The following is a 21774-nucleotide window of genomic DNA, read 5'->3' as shown; positions in this document are numbered from 1 at the left end:
AAAAAGCATGTTAGAAATTATATGAAATGTAAGGCAAGTTTTTCCTATATTTGGCTCCATATAACAGCAGTTGTAGCGAATCAAAACAAACCGAGCCGCCTTGGAAGTGTACGCACAGGCACAGCACAGGCCTTGCATGATGGGATTGGTCCGGATCAAGCGATACAGTATTTAAAGCTTGTATTGCTGCGATTTCCTGAACCTGTATTCATTCAGAGACATCCAAGTACTGCAGCTGCTGCTGCTGCGATATACTACTCCGTGACCTGGAAAAATGAGTTGGTCCGTGCATGGCTAATCAGCATGGAATGAATGCATACCGAACGGTCGATTTTCGTACGGTGAGTACGGGTATTTCTGGATGTAGAATCGTACGGTTTTTGTCTTGGTCGCTACGGAGTGCCGCTACTAGCACCACGATGCAGCCGGTGAACGATGAGCATTACCTCTTGCAGTCTCTCTCTCTCTATATATAGAAGCTAATATCTTTTTTTTTGTTTTCTATAACTATTATCCTGATTTGAGCTATATAGCATCAGGTACAAAACAAATCACTACTAAAAAATGGTTGAAAACAAAGCACCAAGAAAAAAGGTAGGTCGATGATGGTTCCATTGCTTCCTTTTCTCCCCCTTTGGAACATGACGAGCATTAAGATACCTCCTTTTTTAGAAGATTTTAACTGTAGCATTGATTCTTTTAAGCAGTGTACAATTATATGCAGATGGTAAAGAAGAGAGGGTACTGATCAAAGTTACAAGCTGTACTGCGTTTCGGCTGAAACTGAACTTTCCTCCTCCTCACCCACTGAAGTCTTTAATATTGTCTATTAAAACACATAAATGCTCACTACTTATAGTGAGACCATCGCCTGCCCGAGGTTTTAGCTCAAAGAACGTGCTCGTCATCTGCAAGAGCTGCAATGATATGCCATGCTCAAGGTGTTCTGCTCGCTGCAAAAACCAGTTCTATTTTCTCTCTTTTCCCCCAGCCCTCATGGCAGATGGTGCAGACAGTATAGCTGCAGGAACACCACTAGAAACTGCAACCACATTGGATCTCGGGTGCTTGGGACATCGGTCTCAGTTTTTCGTCTTTCCCCGGCTGCTTTGAGCTTTGGAGCACAAGACCGAGCGTGTCCATTTGGTAATGCCACTTTGACTGCACTTTCTCGGGAAACAAAATTGCTCCTGCTCCACCTCCTATAAAAATCTCGGTGTGCTTCAGCAATCGCCGGCAGTGCATGCTCTCGCTTTCACTCACATGGATCCTCCGTCCCAAAGGTCATTGGGGGGCACCAAAAGTTTCATGGATCCAAAGCGCAAAACCGAAACCCTAACATCGAAGGCTCCACCTGACATGGTACTCCTCTCTGAACCCATGAGCAAGTATTTTCTGTACGAATTTAATAGCCGAAAGTTTGCATCATAAAATGTATTAATATCCTAGTGAAACGAGGTAATCTTCACAAAAAAAAAATCATATGGGGTGTGAAAACTTTAGGTGAATGAAGTTTGGACTCTGGAAGTCTAAAAACAAATGCAATTAGAGCAACTCGATGAGTACCCTATTTATCTTCCCCATCCTTATTTTTTCGAAAAAGGTAAAAAAATACTCTTCAATAGTTCCCCATTCTAATTCTCTATTTTCTAACAATTGGCAAATTGGGTTCCCTTATGCGTAAAAATAAGCACACGTCAGTCGCTCCCCATCGCCCCTCCCTTGTGACTTTTTTTCGACGCCTTCTTCTTCCCCGCGCCATCCTTTCTTCGCGCCATGGATCCAGTATATTCTTTTGGTTTTTCCCACGTTCTAGGATTTAGGGTTTAGTTTCTGTAGCCGCTGCAGCCGCCGTTGGCCTACCCGCCATGGATTGCGCCCGTCGCCACTTCTTTCTGCACCGATTCTAGCTGCCACAGTGCATCACCGGCACAAGTAAGAGGTAAAACAGAACTCCCTCATCGTTCTCTTTCTTTTCCCCCAAATTTTAAGCCCTCTCGTGCCTTGAATCACCGGCAATCTGACTTGCAAGGAGCTTATGTTTGCCAGTCATATCCGCCAGCTATGAAAGTTTTTTGTGGAATTATCCTTGTGGAGCCACAACTTCTCATTTTTTGGAGAAAAATAGGGAACTATTGGAGATGGACTCTTTTTTGCCTTCTCATCTATTTGGGGAGTTGGCAAACAACAACTTTTGAAAAAATATATATTAGAAACTCTTGAAGATGCTCTTAGGTTTGTGGAGAAAGAAGTGACGAACTGCAAGTACTTCTCCAAAATGTCATATAGGAGTAATCCTGACGGGGGGTTACCTACTCTTCTTTTCTTTTTGAACATAACTACTATTCTTTTCTGAGAAATGGAAGATATGTACTGCTACTGCAACGAGCACGATGATGCCCACCGATGGTGACTTTAACACGCTGCAACTGAAACCGCATGAGTCTGCACTCCCCGGGGCAGTGCTCGTCAGGCAGGCCGCATCCAGTCAGCCAGATAAAACTGAGGGAAAGCGAGCGAGCAGTACTGTTACACTACGTGTGGTCCTAGGCTCTGAACTTTGATTGGTAGCAACTTGGAAAGCGCAACGCTCTCCTCCCTCCATGGCTCGCTTTTCCTGCTTTTGGTTTCTGTCTCCTCTGCTTTTCCTTGCGTGGGCACAGCTCGCCGGAGACGAAGAATAGTAGCCCTTGTAGCTGATGACAACATCGACATGAGCTGGTCCACTACCTCGTCTCCCGGCCGGCCGGCCGGGCCCCGGTCCGGCCGCCCGAGCGCGCCGGCAATGATCGCCGCCGTTCGGAGTCGCCGCTGAGACGCGTTTCGTGACAAAGAGGACGAGCGTGGAGGCAGGATAGATAGGCGGAGAGAAAAGGGAGGGGGAAAAGGGCGCGAGATCATCGCGTCGCGTCGCGTCGGCTAAAGCGCCCCCCTTCCTAATCATGCCCGGCAAGTGCTCATGGCGTGAATCATGCAGGCTAGTATGCAGCACCTGAGCTGGCTCGGGATACTTTTACAGGTAAACGGCTATGCCACTCGCAATGCAAAGACGACCGGAACCGAACGAGAAGGCAGGCAAGGCAATCACACGCTCAAGATTCCGAACGGGGAGGCACGAGCACGGACGAATGATTCGGCCGCAAGGGACGGGCACAGAGGCATGTGTCGTGGTCTCGTGGTAGCGGCGTGGGTGAGGGTGGGACGTGGGAGACCGTTAGGGGTCAGGTCAGGTAGATAGCCGTTGGGTTGGGTAGGCAGGTTAGGTAGGTTCGCGGTTGGCCCCGTCCTGGGCTCCTGTCCATCCCCGCGGCGACGGACGGCCCAGAACCAGACACCGGCGGACAGAGGGAGGGAGCTACCACTCTAGAAACAGGACGGCACCCGGTGATACACCGGCGGTCTCGTGACAAACTGGAGGCGGCGGCAGCGAAGTCATGACACTGAGGACGTGTCCAGTGGACGTGGACACAGGGTCCCGTGTACGTACGCTGATTTACAGTCTGGGAGCAAGTACCACGCAAAATCCTGCGTCCTTGGCTTCTCCCACGGCCATTGGTTGCGCCGCCCAGCGCCCGTGAGCCCGGGCAGGGTCTGGCCGGGCCGGACGGGCAGGCCAGATTTTGCCGCGCATCCTGTTGGGAGAGAGAGGACCGCGTACTGCGTACATGTGGGGGCGCCGCGCCTCCATCCGGCTCGCGGCCGCGTACGCTGGCAAATCTTGGGTCTTGCGGCGCGGCCGGGGGAAGCTCTGCCGGATAGCGATTTCTCAGGCGAAACAGACGGGTTCTGGCATGCCGTCGCATCACGGGCTAGCTGACCACGCCGGGGACGGTGTGGACCATCGCCCGGGCCAGATCTTTTGTTTGGTACGAATTGTGTCGTGGTCCTGTGGATTTGGAGTGCCCGGGATCGCAAGCGGACGAGCGGGTCGAAGGGTAAGGCAGTGACCGGATCCGCGCAGCTTTAATCCAACTGAATTCTCGCTGAAAAAAAGAAGAATGGCGACCTGATGCCACTGTCTGTCATCACCTATTCGGCTTCGCATGTGGGGATTAGCAGTTTCAGCTTGGGGCCTTGTTTAGATGCGTAAATTTTTGAGTGTAAAATATTGTAGCATTTTCGTTTATATTTGGTAATTATTATTTTGTCATGGGTTAATTAGACTTAAAAAATTCGTCTCGCAAATTATAGACAAATTATGTAATTAGTTATTTTATTTAGCCACATTTAATACTTCGTGCATGCGTCGAAACATTCGATGTTACGAAGAGTCTTGTAAAGTTTTAGAATTTTGAAGACAACTAAACAGGACCTCGGTCCAGTTCGCCGGTCCTGGGACCAATCAGGATAACAGCAGGTCTATGTGAAGTTGACAGGTCGCGAGGAGTGGGGCACCGACCATTCAGGATTCATGGCTCATGACTCACGAGTGCAGCTGGCGAGAGGAAGGGTGTGTTTAGATCCAAAAACCCCCACAAAATTCAAACTTTCCATCACATCAAAATCACATCGAAACATTAAATATAACAAATGACCCATGCATGAAGTACTAAATGTAGATAAATAAAAAAACTAATTGCATAGTTTTGATGTACGTTGCGAGACGAATTTTTTGAGCCTAGTTAGATCATAGTAGGACAATAATTACCACAAACAAACGAAAACGAAAAGTGCTTCGAGAATCTAAACACACCCGAAGCAGGTCAGAGCCAAGACGAGAACTGCTCGAGAAGTTTGACCGGTGTGTGGGCACACGGTCCATGGTGGTTCGTGTTTGCCCCGGCGTAGGATTGTTTTCCCGTGCTCTGCCTTTTGGTCTCCACCCTTACGGTGCGCACCGGATGCAACCAAAGGCTCTGCGAATCCGTCGTGCCTATGTGGCCGTGCCCCCGTGGCACTGTGGGAGGCTGGGTGACACAGATCTGGAGCGCACCGGGGCCGAACAATGGCGCTACATGTGCAGCGACGCCGCGCCACTTTCCCGGGTATTCGCACGCCTGTCGCGCGTGGCGGGGGCGAGGAGTGAATGTTACGGCTGTTTTGCTTCTTTTCCTCCAGGATCTGCAGTTTGCTGTGCAAATCGCGCGCTTTTCTCGCCTTCCAATCTTCTATTTCGTTTCTTTTATTACACCTGAATCCAACTCCTGTAATACTGCTGGCTGTTTGAGTATTCTCATCTTGTTTTAAGCTCAGAAACCATGCGGCTTTCATCGCACTGGAGCGCATGATTCGCAGCACCGAGTGCGGACGGAGATGCAGAGCATCTCATGAGTTCCGGCAGCTCGGCAAGTTTATCATGAGGCGCAGCTCATCTGCTTGTCATGATTCGAGTACACTAGGGAAGCCGCGGACATGAGAATAACGAGACGCCCCTCTTTTTCTTCAGCTTTTCCTTCTTTTCTTTTTTGAGCAAATGATGAACAAAGCATTCTGTCATCCACAACTAGGAGACAGTCTCATATGGACTATTTTCGAACAGCTTTCCGTATATGGTGTCAAAGTAAATGATACAGAAAAGATTTGGTATCCTCATTTTTCTCTATTCAACAGGGGCAACTACAGCAGAGAGCAAAAGTGTGCATGCAATATCCCGAAAGAAAAGAAAAGCTGGGCCTCAGCTTTCATGGGAATCGAATAATTATGCCGTCCTACTCTTGTTTTGTTGCTCTTAACGTACAGTATGTATGGATCCCAGGGATTGCTTCAGCAGAAGATATTTGGTTAAGACGAGGAAGATGCCGTTTTGCTATTTCTGACCAAATTTTGGACAAAGAGCTCTCCTGCACGGTATGAAGACCGAACCTGATTGAAGTCACGTGACATATAGTGAGTTATTGCAAGTTGCTGGTATTAGCAGTAACAAACAACAGCATGGTAAATGTTCCACACAAATTAATGATCTGAAAACTTAGCAGCAAACTATATTCTTGATTGATTGTTATGATTGGGAAATCAAACATATATTGTTCTGCGAGTACTCTTGATCTGCAGAACTTCAGATATGCATTATAGTCCCATTTTGTTCAGAGTAGTGGCATATACAGTCTCTTATTGGTAGTTATTTATTTTCCATATGCAGGGAACAACTGAAGAGAGTAACCAGAACATATGCATCACTTACCAAGGGTCCGCTGGCAACATAACGGAAACCCACCGACTCTCCATACTCCTTCCAAAACTGGAACTTCTCAGGAGTCACATACTCCCTTACTGTTAAATGTCTTTCTGTTGGCTGTGACATCAAGTCTTGCCAACATTAATCAAAGGAAGAAGGGATAACTGGACTCAATGGGAATATGCTGTGGGTACGGGGCTAACCTGTAAATACTGGCCCAAAGTAAGAATATCAACACCAATGGCCCGTAAGTCCATCATGGTTTGTCTCACCTCCTCATCAGTCTCTCCAAGACCAAGCATGATTGAAGACTTTGTAATCATGCCCTCCCTGCAATTTTTTGCATGCTTGAGAACTGCCATGCTCTGATCATATCTGCAAAAAATGAGACGGCAGAAGAAATGCTAACAATCTTAGAGAACATGGTACATCATATAGCACAGCCAGAAGATACTAATTGCCACTACTTCTGTGAATAATGCCATCAGCATTATCGTTGAGATCTTCAATAGATTCTGTGACTCAAATGAGACACATCAGGTCAGAAAAAACACAATGAGAGAGCATCTCCAGCAGATTACTTATACCCCATACCCAAAACATACTCTCTCTCTCTCTCTCTCTCTCTCTCTCTCTCTCTCTCCATTACCAATAACTACTTTTGTATTTTTGGTAATGGTTGCTGCAGCAAACTACCAAAACCCAATCACCAAGAATAGGGTAGAGGGCAAATCCCGTTCATTTAGGTGAGAGGGAGGTGTGTTTTGGTGATTACCAAAAACTTTTAGGTAATGGGGATTGGATTAGTAATCTGCTGGAGCAACTCAATCACCAAAACATCAATTTTTTGGCATTGGGGAGAGCTATGTAGCACCGATACGGATAGGCGTATCAGTATCGGCCCGATACGGATACGTGGATACGTCAAATTTCTGCAAAACTTAAAGGTACAAAGGTGTATCGGAGTATCGGATATGGATACGCGGATACGTATCGGATACGTGATACGGGGTCATGTTGAAGTATCGGGGTTACAGAGGGGGAGAGGGATGAGTAATCTGTTGGAGATGCTCGAGCATTGTAGTTAACAAAATCAACTTCAAAGATTAAAATCTGACCAAGATTAAAAACTAACAACCTGAAATTACTAGAATAGACTTTTAAAACTCTGATCCTAATTTAAGCTTGCAAGGAGATTTTAGAGAAAATTATATCTACATATTTCTTATTGTATATTGTGCAACACACCACCTTCACACAACAACACATTTATGGCTTTAGCAGCAGCAGTTGCGACCTAATAATTCCAGTATTACTCAGGTTGGTAGAGCTGGGAAGATTTAGACCCATGGTTGCTCAAAGAACAATTTTAACTATTTAAGATGGACCGTGAACTAAAACACATAAATAGCCTGAATCTGATCACAATGCAAATGTACAGTCATGTTATCAATTGATGGAAGTGCTAGAATCCTGCAGCAAACAAGGCAAACGTCCATTTGCCTTTGTTAGGCCAGTTTCAGCCAGGACTCCACAGACTATTCTCATAAGAAACATCAGATGTTGAAATTACTATGCCATTCCGCTGAATCAAATAAAACAGTTGATGGTGAAAGGAAATTGCAATGAGTAGAAGATTGGTTGGTCATTGAGTTCTCAAAGTTTGCATCACTCAAGGCACGTTGATGATGATCATAGCACATGCACCCATATGTACAAGTGGGGAAAAAATCATATTGAGTTGCCCTTTTTGGGATAGAATTCTCAACCGAGCACGGCACATTGTTGAATTACTAAGAGTACGGAACTAGTGACCGTTTGAAATATAGATGTGCCTTCTAGTCAAGAATAGCACAGCATTAATGGTTAACGCCGAGAAGTCTAGAACTTGTGACTGTTTGAACTTTAGGTGTTTCAGAATATTCAATTGATAGTAATCTGATAGTCTTAAAAGTTATTTGTAAAAATTGAGTCACTGGCGTTCCAAATTTCTATGACATGGTATTCTAACTAGTCTGAATTATGGCACTAAAGTCAGTTAAGTACATTACCCTGCTCGAGGATCCCTCACAATTCGCTGTAGACTCCTCACTGTTTCAATGTTGTGCGCATAGACATCTAGACCGGAGTTTGCCAAAGATGAGACAGCTTCCAGGTCACCTCGGAAATCAGAGGTTAAGCACTCCACCAGTATCCCAGGTTTGAGTTCCTGAATAGAAGATTCAGAAAACATCAGCACATTACTTTTATCCAAGTTCAACAACTAAGTAATTTGCACCAAAATATATGGGATAAGGCAGACCTTTAAAGCTTTCACTGTCTGAGCAAAATGGCTACTTCCACCGTCAGGTAAGTCATCTCTATCGACGCTGGTTAGCACAACATAATCTACTCTGGAAAGAACAGAATTCCTCAGATCAATAATGTAATCGTAGCACATAAGCAGCTATGTAATCGTATTTAACTGCAATGCATTGTCAGTTCTGTAACACCTCAGGTGTTAATCACCTATAATTAAATTTAATCACGACCATTAGTTTTTAAACTTCCGCGATAAACCATAAGATAAAAAAATTTCTGTCAGCTCAGGCCGGATTGGTCCGATCTCTGGTTAGCTTCTAGTTCTCCCTTGATACTACCAGTTACAATTGCATCAATCAGTAGCTCAAAAATTCGAGATGCCAACGGTTTATAATTTACTGATAGTCAACCAGGCAGGGCTACTAGAGATCATACCCCCAGCTTGCAACAGCCAAAGCCGTGTTCAGAGGCTCCAGGGGATCAGGGGGTGGCGGCTTGTTGCTGGTCTTCACAGCACAGAACCGGCAGCCGCGCGTGCAAGTGTCGCCGAGCACCATGATCGTGGCCGTCGCGATGCCATCCCCTTCCCCGCCGGCCCCTCCGCCTCCGTTCCAACACTGCGCTCCAAAACCAACTGATACAGTCAAGCCCAGTGCTCCACACAGAACACCAAAGCACTCCTCCAGTAGAAATCGCTGAGCGGGATCAGCTCAAACTAGGCTCGCTGATACGATCGCGTTGCGTGAAAGCGAAGCGTCGGTGCGCGTTCGTACCTCGCCGATGTTGGGGCACTGCGCCTCGACGCAGACGGTGTTGAGCTTGAGCTCGCCGATGGACTCCCGCAGGCGCGCGTACTTCTCCCCCTGCGCCGCCCGCTGCCGCAGCCACGCGGGCTTCTTCACCTCGGGGTCCCTCCCGGTGTACGGCCCCACCGGCGCCCTAGCCGCCGTGCCCACCGGCGGCGCCGCCTCGGCGCGGCACCGCACCACGGAGACCGAGCCGCGCGGGTCGCCGCTCCCACCGCGACCAACCCATACCGGTGGACGCAGCGGCCGCGCGAGAGAGTTCTGCATCGCGGCCGGCGGAATCGGGGCCGCCGGATTTCGCGGCCTCGTGCTGGTGTGGGGGCGTAGGCTGGCCGCGGTGGCGATGGGTTCGAAGCGAGCGATGGGAGAGGTTTGTGTCGCCGTTTTACCCCTGGTTCGAGGGCGAACCAGTAACCACACCTGGATGGTTTCGGAAGGCAGGGGTAAAATGGGAATCAAATATGAGGGAGGCGATGATACCAAGGATGGTTTTGGTCCGTTTTGGTCAAAGACTGCGTATGGGCTGATATGCAACGAATTCGACCAAAAATCTACATTGCATTGGGAGCCTTTTACCTACATGCCATTATAAAAGATGCATGTTACTTCTATGCCATCGAAATTTTAAAATGTTCCTCCATACCATTGAACAAAGTTCCTTTTACCTAGGTGCCATTGCCGTCAAATTCACCCCTAACATCAGTTAACTTACTGCGGAAAAGACCATTTTGCCCTTGCTTGTAGAATGCAGCAATTTTACTATTTTTCACTCTAGTGGCATTGTACAGAAACACAGGTTATATGTTTGCACATGAAAATTACACCCTCATCACATTATTGGTTATAACCTGTGTTCCTGTACAATGCCACTAGAGTGAAAAATAGTAAAATTGCTGCATTCTACAAGCAAGGGCAAAATGGTCTTTTCCGCAGCAAGTTAACTGATGTTAGGGGTGAATTTGACGGCAATGGCACCCAGGTAAAAGGAACTTTGTTCAATGGTATGGAGGAACATTTTAAAATTTCGATGGCATAGAAGTAACATGATCTTTTATAATGGCATGTAGGTAAAAGGCTCTTGCATTGGCCAAAGACGGGAAGAAAAGCAGTGGCGAAGTTTGAACGAATTGGAGAGGGTGCATTTGTCTCGTGAGCGCATAGAGTTGAATTATGAGGGTGTAAATGTAGTGAAAAAATTGAACATAATCACTACTTTTCTGCACACCTAATTAGACTATAGCTTCGCCCCTGAAGAAAAGGGTTGTAGTTGTTGAACAAAGTTATCAGAAATGGGATATTGATAGCTGAATTTCCATCTAATTAAACTTGGAGCCGTCTGGAACGTAGGTGTTTCGCCTCGACATTGTCAGAGATGCAGGAGTTGACAAAGCACAAGCCTTGTCTGGTTTAGATACAAAATTCAAAATTTTAAAATGATCCCATCAAATGTGTGTAGCACATGCATGCATGGAGTATTAAATTTAGACAAAATAAAAAACTAATTGCATAATTTGCTTGTAAATTGCGAGACGAATCTAATCAACCTAATTAGATCATAATTAGACACTAGTTACTACAGTAATTCCTATAGTAAACGTGTGTTATGGCGGACTAATAGTCTTAATAAATTTGTCTCGTAATTTTCAGATGAGTTCTGTAATTAATTTTATAATTAGTCTATATTTAATACTTCAAATATGAAAAAAAAATCTCTTTCAAAAACATTTGGCATGAGCATAGAACGCCAGGATGAGACAAGAGTCAGATAGCAATGCAAAAGGCAAATCGTAGTTCGAAAAGTAGCACGAGAGCAACTGTAACTCACTGGCTCATTCCAATGAAGCAGTCAATAAGGCATCAACTTTTTTTCCCCCACATCACGCTGTTACAATTACATGGACCCAACAAATAACCTTCTGAAAACCACACAAATTACGAAAGGCAGACAGCTCCACATTCCGCTAGAAAAATAGCGGAACACAATGAAAGCATAATCAACAAAGAAAAATCAAAACTATGCATTTGCATCCAGACTAGCAGCAAAATAGTCCCTTGCCGACTACGTTACGTCAGAAGAAAAAACTGTGGTGGCTCAATAGTAGGATCAATACAAAGCAAACTGAGTTCAATTACCTATGATGAACATCAAATGTAGAAATGTAGTAAGGGTACACTTGGTTCCAGAGTCCCACTACAACAATATCAGTGGGTATCTGGATCATACACTATCCTGAAACCTTAGAAGGATGAAGGGCAGCTAGAAGAGAGTAATTTTTCAGAAGCCTAACAAGAGTGATCCATTATTCGAACACACTTTGCCCTAACTGAAGTAAATAAGACACCAGACCACAATATGACTGGGCACCTTCCACTCGTAAAAAAGAACAGGCAGAAAGTCCCTGACTACCCAACCTGTACAACCACTGCTAGACAGAGGGATGCAAATGCGCCTGCCAGCCGGATGTCTTCTTCGCAGGCTAAAAACTACGCCCACTACTGGTCTTCTTCGCTGGAGAAGATAAATGTTAAAAACTAAATTGCCCCATATGACGACCAGTTTCAACACTGCACAGAGTTACAACAGTATAGGTACATACATGCATAGTTATAATCATCAGGTGGGTGCTATATTAAATGACCCACAGAAGGGAGATTATCGGTCTATTGGATTACTCTGAAACCTAAACTTACGTCACAACCTGAAGTGAAGGCTAATTTCCTGAGCCAATGAAACTTCTCCAAGCTTGGTCACAACTTATGATGGGGCATGCATGTCTTCAGATACAAGAATTACCATCTGAAGAGCATTGCATCGATGTTTTACAGCATTGACTCTTTGGCCTTGCGGTCTGTCTTTCAGTTACATCAACCAGGAACAGATTCTGAAGTGATGTGTCCACCTCTAGTACCCGGGGGATTGAAACCTGTTACCGGCATGGATCTTTGAGCAAAATCAAGAAGCCTCTGGCGTTGCTGCTCATTTGTATGAGGAAGGCTTGCACGAAGTAGCTCAACAGGCATCTCCTTACTAGTAGCTTTGCAAGCCTCAGGTCCAATTACTGGGGTAGGTGCCTGCAAGACAAACATCTGCTGAATACTTTCGAACTTACTAACACAGTATTTTGTTAGTAGCCCAAAGAAAGCATCAAATGATGCCTGCCAGAGAGTTCGGTTCGGCACAGTGTAGCTGGCTGCAGCATGATGATCAGTCAGCAACTCAGTTGCTCGATCCAGAACTGATTTAATAATTAGAGAAGCCCCGTCACCAGCAGAGCTACCAAGAGGGCGGAGAGGTGGCTGTTCTGATGAGCAGACAACAGCAGCAAGGCACGCACTAAGAGCACCAAGTTCCATGTGATGCACACAAGACGAAACAGCCTTTGCGAGAGCAATTGTAGTTTCTGCTGCACTAGAGTCTGATGGCAAACCCCCAAACAAGAACCTCAGATGGCGAAAAATAGCCATGCATACTATCCGGGTCAGCTCGCTGCCAGGGACAAGAAGCCGAAGGTAACGTGCTAAAAACTTACGTCCTTTGGGCAGAGAAACAATACGAAGAAAAACAACATCATCCTTCAGGGCTGACCCAGATGAATGACTAGATTTGCTGGGTCCGAGAGGGTCAACAAGCTGAAGTGATGCAGCTAGACCTTCAAGGAGGACTTGCCGTCTTCGCTTCAGTTGGAAACTGTTGTCCTGTGACTGGCTAGACTGCAACAGCCGGTCAATGTCATCCACCTCAAGAAGAAGGCAAATGGCATCTTCCACAGTCACTCTTGCTGCCAGCATTGGTTCTTTCTCCAGGGGCCTCATAGTGGACTTCTGATCATGAGAGCCATCAACGGATGAAGGGTGGTCAACTTCAAGAAGAGACCGAGGCCTACGTATGGAAGAGAAAGACACTCTTCCAAGAGCATCAACCTGAAGATATGTGTGCTGATCACTGCTGGATCGAGACTTGGATGGTAAGTCTTTCATTGATGCTGGGGAGAAGTTATTCTTTTGCTTAGAAGTGGCACCCCTTTTAGCCATACAAGCTTGATGGTAGTAATCAACAACATAAGGATCACTGCTGTGACTTGCAGAATGCTGCATTCTCAGAATTGATTCGATCTCTTCAGATGACATGTACTTGGATCTAAACTTTATACCTCCACTATCACCATTCTGGCTACCAGTATCAGATGGTGGTTGAGAGAAGCGAATATTATGTTTTCCCCTTCCTGACCTTGATCTCTTGTCTCTTGATGAATGAGAACTGCCAACAGAATCAAACCTGCCTATTACCTCTGCAGAGTGGTGGGGGTATAACAGGTGTGGCGGTATATTGAGGTAATTCTGATGGGATGATTGGACCTGTGCCAATCTCTGCTGATGCTGAGAAAATAGGAGCGATGACATTGGGCTATTAGGAAGCGATAATTGTTTATGTAATAAGTTGGGCAGTAGATTAAGATGCTCCCCGGGGAAAGGGTTAGCTTGGTTTGGCCAATCACTTTGCATTGGATTGTTTACAGGCAGGTTAAGAGCTCCATAAGGCATGCCTCCTGTGTATGGTAGCCCATGAGATGGTCCAACCATATGATATGGAGAAGCAGAAAGTGACATGCTTGGCGAACCCATTTGGAGCCCAGCACCAATTGATGGAATACTCCCATGACGTGTAAGGCCTTGAGCAGGGTAGGGTGATCTACTGCCACCACCAACTGGTGGTGGAAAGGAGGTAAATGATGTGGTTTTCGGGAGAACGATAGGTTCACTTGACCGGTGCTGCAGTGGCTGCTGAGGATAGGAAGATGTTCGGCTTAGTGGCCTGGAGTTGGAGTCCCCTTGCTGAACTGAAGAATTCGATGACCACCATCTTTTACTTTCCTGGAATTCCTCATTTTCAAATACATCCTGATCTACCCAGTTTGAATAATCTGCATCCTCAGCCCAATCAACAGTTAAAGAACCTGAAAAAGTTATTGCACGGTTCAGTGAAAAATTGAAACTTAGGCACACATTGAACTTTGAGGAAACATGAAATCTTAAACAAAATATAACACGGCACACTGACAGATAATTCTACAAAAAATTTCTGAAGGCTATGATTATATCAGACGCTTGACATGATATACTCTTAAATTCCCAAATACCCATGTTAAGAAAAATACACCGAGAAAATATTATATATATATATACACAAAAATCTGATGACGGCACATATATAAGTCAACAATGAACTGATGATTCTGAAACCACTAAAGTTTGAGCATCAGGCTTCATACCAGATCATACCACAAATTAACCCCAGGCCCACAGTATTAAACTTCAGACCAGAATGCTATAAGGGAAGAAATATCACTCACTCCCTCTTGAAATGGATCGCCTGTCCCCGATGACACCAGGATTCCGGGTTCCACTGATGGTTCGGTTCAACTGCCAGTGAAACATGTGAATTCTCAGTGTGTGTCAAGTAACAGAAACAAAGCATAACAGTAAGCAAGCACAAAAGTAAAGGCTAAGACAAAGCAATCCTTATACAAGATTATCCTTAGAAAACAATAACAGCCTCCCAAAACATGTTCCATCACCACAGCCTAGGAATTTAGGGGCAAAAAGACCTTAAGTGGAACCTAAGCTTTGATCGTAGATCATGATTCGTGTCATTGTCACGCCAAAAGAACTATATATATGTGTCTAAGCTGTGTCATTATCCCGCATAGCTGGGGGCACTGCCTCACTGGTACGCTGCCTAATAAACATCTGCCTGCTATGGTGATAGCGAAAACTTCAATGAATACCATTAACCACAATGGTTGCTTTTGAATTGTGCTTTCAAGTTACATTGGGAACTCAAGTTGATTCCATTAATAAAATATTTACATCTGTTCTCCTAACATCATTTTGATAACCTCGATGACATTTTGAATCGTGAAAGAATGAGGGCTATCTACTCGTGTAAGTATGACAACGCATAATGGCCCAGAAAAATCTGCTACGTAAAAAGGAAAAAGGAGCAACAGCCGCAGCACGTCAAAGCAAACATGCAAAGACCTCTATCCAGAGGAAAGGTAGCAAGTACATAAAATCCAGACACAGGATAAGTTCCATAGCAGGAATCTCCAAATGAAACAATGAAGCAACAAGTAACATACCTTAGCAAAGGTGCTTGCAAGATCATCAATGTCGGACAAGTTACTGAGATCGTCCACCTACATAGTGCAATAGTTGGAATTAAAACACTTCGCGAGCATATGAATATTGAGTTTCAGAGTTCAGAATGAGAAGGAGAAATGAAAGCACTAAAAGATGTGTATAGGGAGTGATTCGAGTTACACATGCATGTGCCCCACCAACAAGATCATCATATGCATCATATGACTTGAAGTAACAGTTTAGATGTGCTCGTTAACTCGAAGAAAATAACTCCTACCAACAGTAAGCCATGTTAACTGTCATTAGCTACCAACAATAGCATCTAGATTGTTCAACAGCAACATTATCACAAACTAACTAATTGATTGTGTAATGAGTCATTATGGTTATCTTTGCAATCTATTATGGATTCCAAAATGCAGAAATATGTGCCCTAAAATGGTATCTAGGGGTAGAGCAACACAATGAAAAGCATTCCAGAAGCCCAACCCCACCGAAATCTCGAACACTTGTGTGACTCAGGCAGCAATTGACTTAAAAGCCACAAAGGTTCCGAAAATAGGCTTGTGATAGAAAGTTCACTGTTAACACTATTTATTTCACTATTGGCACTTTATCCAAATAGACAATCAGTATCGCTACCCTTTCTACTGAAAAAAAAAACATTTATAATATTCTTTTTATCCTACATTTACAATGTTAAATGCCACTAGGCAGTGTCTTAACAGTTTAACAAAAAGATGTGTGCGAGAATACTTCCATCTCTGCTCCATCCTAACAAGTAACAATGAAGCTCTAGTGCTACTAAGCAAACTCCAAATGATTCCTTCCACACATCAAGGGTGGCTACAATCAAGTATGCAATTTTCCACAACAATCACTCAAGTGCCCAATTTCGGCAGCACTACTGATGAGAGCCTAAATTCCACTATGTTTTGCCCTTTTGCGGCCCACAGGAATATATTCCGGATTGCTCCCCGCACCAATCCTCCACTATCCGCCGGGTCCATGCAAAATTGACGTGCTACCGAGAAAGAGATAAAGCATACATGGGAACCAAACGCTAACAAAACATGGACGCTACGTGGACATGATGGCTCCCGAATCCGCACCTCTTCTCCAACAGAGGAGAGACGATACAGCCCCTCTTCTGGCCCACCGAATCCACCGCCATTGCCATCGCCGCCGGCGTTCTCCAAGCCGCCGAGCTCGAACCCTTCCAGTGGCTCCTTCCCGAAGAAAGCGTACTGCCCGGCGTCAAAATTCTCTGCAGCAAGAAACGTCAGATCATCTCAGAATCGGAAAGGGACAACTTTTTCAACCCAGATTACAGCGATAAACACGAACTAAACGCAGCAAGGAAACAATTCCAGCAAACAAATTGATCTTTTTTATCAAGCTTCCTGAACCCAGAGGCTTCACGGAAATAATTCTCCATCAGAGCTCGAAGATTCGCATCAGAAACGCAGCAACAGAGGCGCCGAACAGAGCCAAATCGGCCCGAGCAGCACCAACAACCAGCCAACCAACAACAACAACCGAACAAACCGGCGAACAGATCAAACGAGGCGAGAAACCAACCAGCGCAGCAAATTCAGCGGCGAGAAGCCTCACCTGCAGCGGAGGAGGGCGCGCCGCCGCCGCCGCCGTCGGGCTCGACGCCCAGCATCTCCGCAGGAATAATCCTAGAAGCAGTAGCAGCAGCAGCGCCGGCAGCAGGCCGAGGCGCGCATCTAGGGCTAAGGCTTGTTGGCGGGATTTCCTTCCGGCTTTGGATCTGGAGAGCTGGGTGAGGGGAAGAGAGAGAGATAGCTCGGCCTCGGCTGCTTCTTACTTCTCCCCCTGCCTCTCTCCTTCTCTCTCCTGCCTTAAATAAAAATATTTCCGAAATACTAGACGCGGCAGGTGAATTTATGACTCCCAGAGAAAACTATTAGGATGAAAACCGACAAGAAAAAAAAAAGAATTTCCCCCTTTGAGGTAGTAGTACTAGCAGGGCTTAAGAAAATCGGGTCTCAAATTCCAAAGACGCATCGCGAGAGGGAGTGAGTGAGTGGTAGATGAGATGCTAAAGAAGTAGTAGTAGGGATAAAAGGGAGGAAGAAGACTTTGGCTTTGGCTTGTATGTCACTCTATCTCATTCTCACATATTTGTCTCTTTTTTTATTTGTGTGTGAATGGTGCTTTTTTCTTTCTCTTTCTTTAGGGTGGTTGTTATTTCACAAGATAGCTTAATCTATTTTATGTTGGTGAGGCTGCTGATCTAGCTCTGCTTCTCCAGTGCCATGCTTTCTCTCTCCTCTATGATTGTTTGTCTCGCTAATGGTGGTATTGGGTGTGGATTTGGCATTGGGTTAGCGATTGGTTAGTGGTTAAAGGTAGGATGAGCCTTGTTAATGGGCTGTGAAAGTAGGTGTAACGCCCCGATATTTGCCGGGGTCACCAAGGCCAATTTGGCCACGACACCGCCGAACGACGCGCGCGTTCCGCGTGTCCCGCGTTGCCGCCGTGCTGCCCCTTCCTTCTGCTGCTGCTCGCCCACTGCCCTCTCCTTCCTCTCCCTTTCTTCTTCCTCGAGCAGAGCTCGAATGAGCTCGTGCGGCTCCCGTCCACCGGCCAAATCCCCGGCCTCCGCCCCACCATCTTCAAATCGCCGCCAACCGAAGCTCCCTCACCTCTCTAGCTTCCTCCTCAGCCCCTCTGACATGAGCCCGACCGCCGCACGGCCGGGAAACAAGGATTCTCCGGCCGCCAGCCATCCATGGCCATCGAGCTCCACCTCGACGTGGAACTCCTAGCTCCGGCCACCATTTTCTTCGTCTAGCGGCTCAAATCGAAGCTAGGTGAGGCACTAATGCTCATGCTCTCCTCGTTCCAGCGCGTTCCACGAGTTTCCGCGCTCGTTTCCGAGCCATGCCGCCGCCGGCATGCTGCTGCTCGTCGCGAGCCGGGCGCACGCGCCCCTGCGCCGCACCGCCGAGCGCCCCTACTCCGTCCGACCCTAATGAATCCTCCCATGGCTTCCCCGTCGTCGACCCGCCTCGCCGTCGGCGAGAGCGCCGCCGCCATCACCGCCTGTGGTACTGCTCCCGTCGCCGGCCCTCTCCGGTCGCCCCCAACCCCAACCAAGCCCACCTACAGGTAGTCCTCATCGCCCTCATACTCCCCCACCCCTCCCTCGTCGCCGGGAAGCATCCCCATCGCCGGAATCGTCGTTTCCCCTTGCTGCTCTGCTTCAACTCGCGACTAGGGACTTCGTGCAGCAATTGAAACAAGTGCAGGGGGTTTTCTGCATTGTCATAGACTCATATGAATAGTATTTCAGGGACTAAATCGCTTGAAACTTTGAAAATCCATAGAAAATAGTAGAAAAATCGTAAAATAGCAAATTAAGATGTTTTGGAATCCTTGTGAGTAGATCTATGCAGTGGAATCATAATATGATGGGTGTTAGTTGAAAATATTTGCTGTAAAAATAGATTTATGCTTGTTAAGGTTTTAATGCTAGTGTTGCTTGTCTTTTTCATAACTGCAGTTATATTGCTCTAAATGATATGAAATTTTTTTGGTAGGCTATTATTGTGATGTTTGCACTGTGGTAAAAATATCAAGTTAATTGAGGGTAGTATGACCGAGTTTTTGATTTAACTTGTTGAATGCTAAGTAAATAGTTTATAAATAATAGAAATGTGTAAAAATGGAAAATGTGATTCCATTGCCCTTATATGATGTTATTTTGGTCTAAAAAATATAATATGGCCATGTGTTTATAGAAAATATGAAGTTTTACATTTAACTTGCTCTCACACGATTAAGTGCAATAAAGATTTGTCTGTTTTATAATCAATAAAATATAAAACCTGAGCATGTGAAATTTATGCAGTAGACTATTAGGAGTATTGGTGATCTACTGTGATTTTGGTAGAATTTATTGTGCACTTTACATGTATGATCATATATATGCCTATATGTCTTATTATCTAAATAAATTAAGAAAGGCTTTAGATAAATTAATTTGGGGTTGGATGCTATGTTTTCTGGTGATCATAAGTCATGTATAACATGTTAGATATTGCTCATGCAACTCTTGTTGAAGCTTGATATTATTTGTATGTTTGCTAAAGCTAGCTCATGACCTCATGCTTATGGATGCTCAGTCGTGACCTTGTGTCTGTCTTGCTTGCTCTTTTTGATGCATTGTCTATTGTACCTCTGTGCATTCATACATATGCATTATTGCATTTCATTTAGGTACGATAGATGAACCACGTGAGGGATGTGACATTGAAGCCAAGTCAGAAGACGGTGAATGGTGGACACATCTTGAAGATGGATGGATGGATCCCGATGTGCATGACCGAAGGAAGATGCTCGCCGAGCAGTTGTTCTCTAACTAACACTAACCTAGTGTTATTCCCAGGCAAGCCCCGGTGCACATCTGTTTATTTCAAACTATGACACCTATATTATGTTTCTATTACTTGTGCATTAGGTTCAGGAATTATTTGAAACCCTAGTTGCATGATCCCTAGGTCTCCTCGAGTTATACTAGTAAATAGAGGACGATAGAAATGCTATGCTTAATAGAACTCGGTAGAAGACGAGTGATTTCGGGTCACTCGCGAGATATAGGTTATCTCGTTATTTTGAGTATATGGAATATTGGAATAGGTTGGATAAGGAAAAGAAAATGGAGACCGGGCGGGGAAAGGTTAGCCCCGCCTGTGTCGGTTAAGGACCGTTCGTTGCCTGGCCCTGTGATCGAGTTTGAATTGTACTAACCGCATGCCGGGAGTAGGAGGTAGTCGAAACCGGTAATCCGAGTACTGCCTTGTTTCGAAAGTACAGAACTTCATCACCACCCCTTAGGGCGAGTCGGGTAGTCGCGGAGAATTGGGATGCATATGTTTACTTTTGGTGGTCTCTCGTTGAGCCCGGCTGACTATATGTAGGTGGGGCGGTTCTGTAGTTCGAGGCGGGGAGGGGAATGGTTGGCATGTATAGTCCGACGGGGCAAATACGTGCCGTGTTGGTTAGGTCCACCTTGCAAGGTTAAATCGGATCGATCCGCCGTACGTCGCATCTCGGATATGAGCACCTTGATCACAGCACCACATCGTAGTGATGCTATATGGAATTTAAATGATGGTTAGGAATTAATTATCTTGTTTTAATATTTCAATGTTAGCTATGGTTGCTTAGAAGGTGCAAATACTAGTTGATGGTTTAAACATATGGAAACTTGGAGCTAAAATATTGAAATTAAGGATCTACTTTTAGAAGCTTTTTATGCAAAATAACCACCAGCCAAATGTCTTGCATGTCTAGATATGTGGGCTAAGTTATACCCACTGGTCGGGTAAGTCTTGCTGAGTATTAGTATACTCAGGGTTTGTTGTTTACCCTGTTTCAGGTATAGAAGCTAACCAGGATTCGCATCAGTGGGCTCGATGTGACGTCCTCACACGTACATAGTTATCGTTTTGTTTTACTGGTTCTCAATCAAATTTCTTTCTCTCAGGTCATATTCTCATCCGCTGCTGTCAATTATTTTATGTAAATTCTAAATTTAAAGTTATTGTGTAAATATTTATGTTATTATCTATTTTTGTGAAATTATATTATGCTGGTACCGTCTGTGCTCGCCGTCGCGCGAGACTTCTGGTGTGTTTCGATCGGCCTGTGGGTTGTAAACAGGCTGTCAGGTTACACTTAATTAAGCTAATGCGCCTGATGCGTTCAAATGATGGCCATTACGCTTAATTAAGCCGTTTAACTTGGCGGTTCTGTCACAGTAGGTCCTGATTCTCTGTACTAGCGGCCTCTTGATGAGCGCTCCTCCTCGGATTCGATCCTCTTTGGTGATCTTGCCATTTGTTTAATACTAGATAACTTTGAGAAAGAAGAAAAATATGAGGACAGAAACGACGCCAATACAAAATGGTCCGACTACATCTACTGCAAAGTGTCGAAGAAAAGAAATACTGTATGGTGCATTGGGATGTTCTCATGGATTAATTAAGCTGAAAGTTGTGAGTCATGTATACACTCCCTTGTAAGCGTTGGCCACTAAGATCTTTTTTTTCTCAAAATTATTTTCTCCGAAAGACATCATTGTGTGCTCTTAATCTATTGTCACAGTTTCAGCTCGAAATATAATATGCAATCTATTTGTCAGCTCTATTTAAAACTTTTTGGCACAGACTGAATGAGTAGAATTCGGTTTCTTGCTCCTCCGTCTTTTCTTTTTCTTTTTTTGAAAAACTAACCCGTTCTTTTCACAGTACAGATATTTGGTCTATAACTAATCTACTGGGAATATATAATTTGACAGTGAAAGTAACTCGTCCTTAATTTTCCTTCATGCATGATTGTCGTGGCACAATACTAAAAAGACAATTATGGAGTCGG

At 45.1% G+C, this 21774-nt stretch overlaps 2 protein-coding genes across 2 annotated transcripts; both read right to left on the bottom strand.

Moving 5' to 3' along the window:
• Positions 1-5417: 5417 nt before the first annotated feature.
• LOC120708182 (lipoyl synthase 1, chloroplastic) lies at positions 5418-9655 on the bottom strand. The gene is made up of 7 exons (XM_039993310.1): positions 9190-9655; positions 8852-9033; positions 8418-8508; positions 8167-8324; positions 6319-6490; positions 6122-6232; positions 5418-5802 (listed from the first exon to the last, which is right to left on the bottom strand). Exons 1-7 carry the CDS (start codon positions 9487-9489, stop codon positions 5722-5724), a joined length of 1095 nt encoding a protein of 364 aa, XP_039849244.1. The 5' UTR covers positions 9490-9655; the 3' UTR covers positions 5418-5721.
• Positions 9656-11310: 1655 nt separating this feature from the next.
• LOC120708181 (protein PAT1 homolog 1-like) lies at positions 11311-17593 on the bottom strand. Its single transcript, XM_039993309.1, has 5 exons — positions 16978-17593; positions 16476-16630; positions 15363-15419; positions 14574-14643; positions 11311-14177 (listed from the first exon to the last, which is right to left on the bottom strand). Exons 1-5 carry the CDS (start codon positions 17030-17032, stop codon positions 12088-12090), a joined length of 2427 nt encoding a protein of 808 aa, XP_039849243.1. The 5' UTR covers positions 17033-17593; the 3' UTR covers positions 11311-12087.
• Between the last annotated feature and the right edge of the window lie 4181 nt (positions 17594-21774).

Source organism: Panicum virgatum, chromosome 5K, assembly GCF_016808335.1.
Source record: "Panicum virgatum strain AP13 chromosome 5K, P.virgatum_v5, whole genome shotgun sequence".
Taxonomy (NCBI): domain Eukaryota; kingdom Viridiplantae; phylum Streptophyta; class Magnoliopsida; order Poales; family Poaceae; genus Panicum; species Panicum virgatum.
This window is presented reverse-complemented; position numbering and strand designations above follow the sequence as displayed.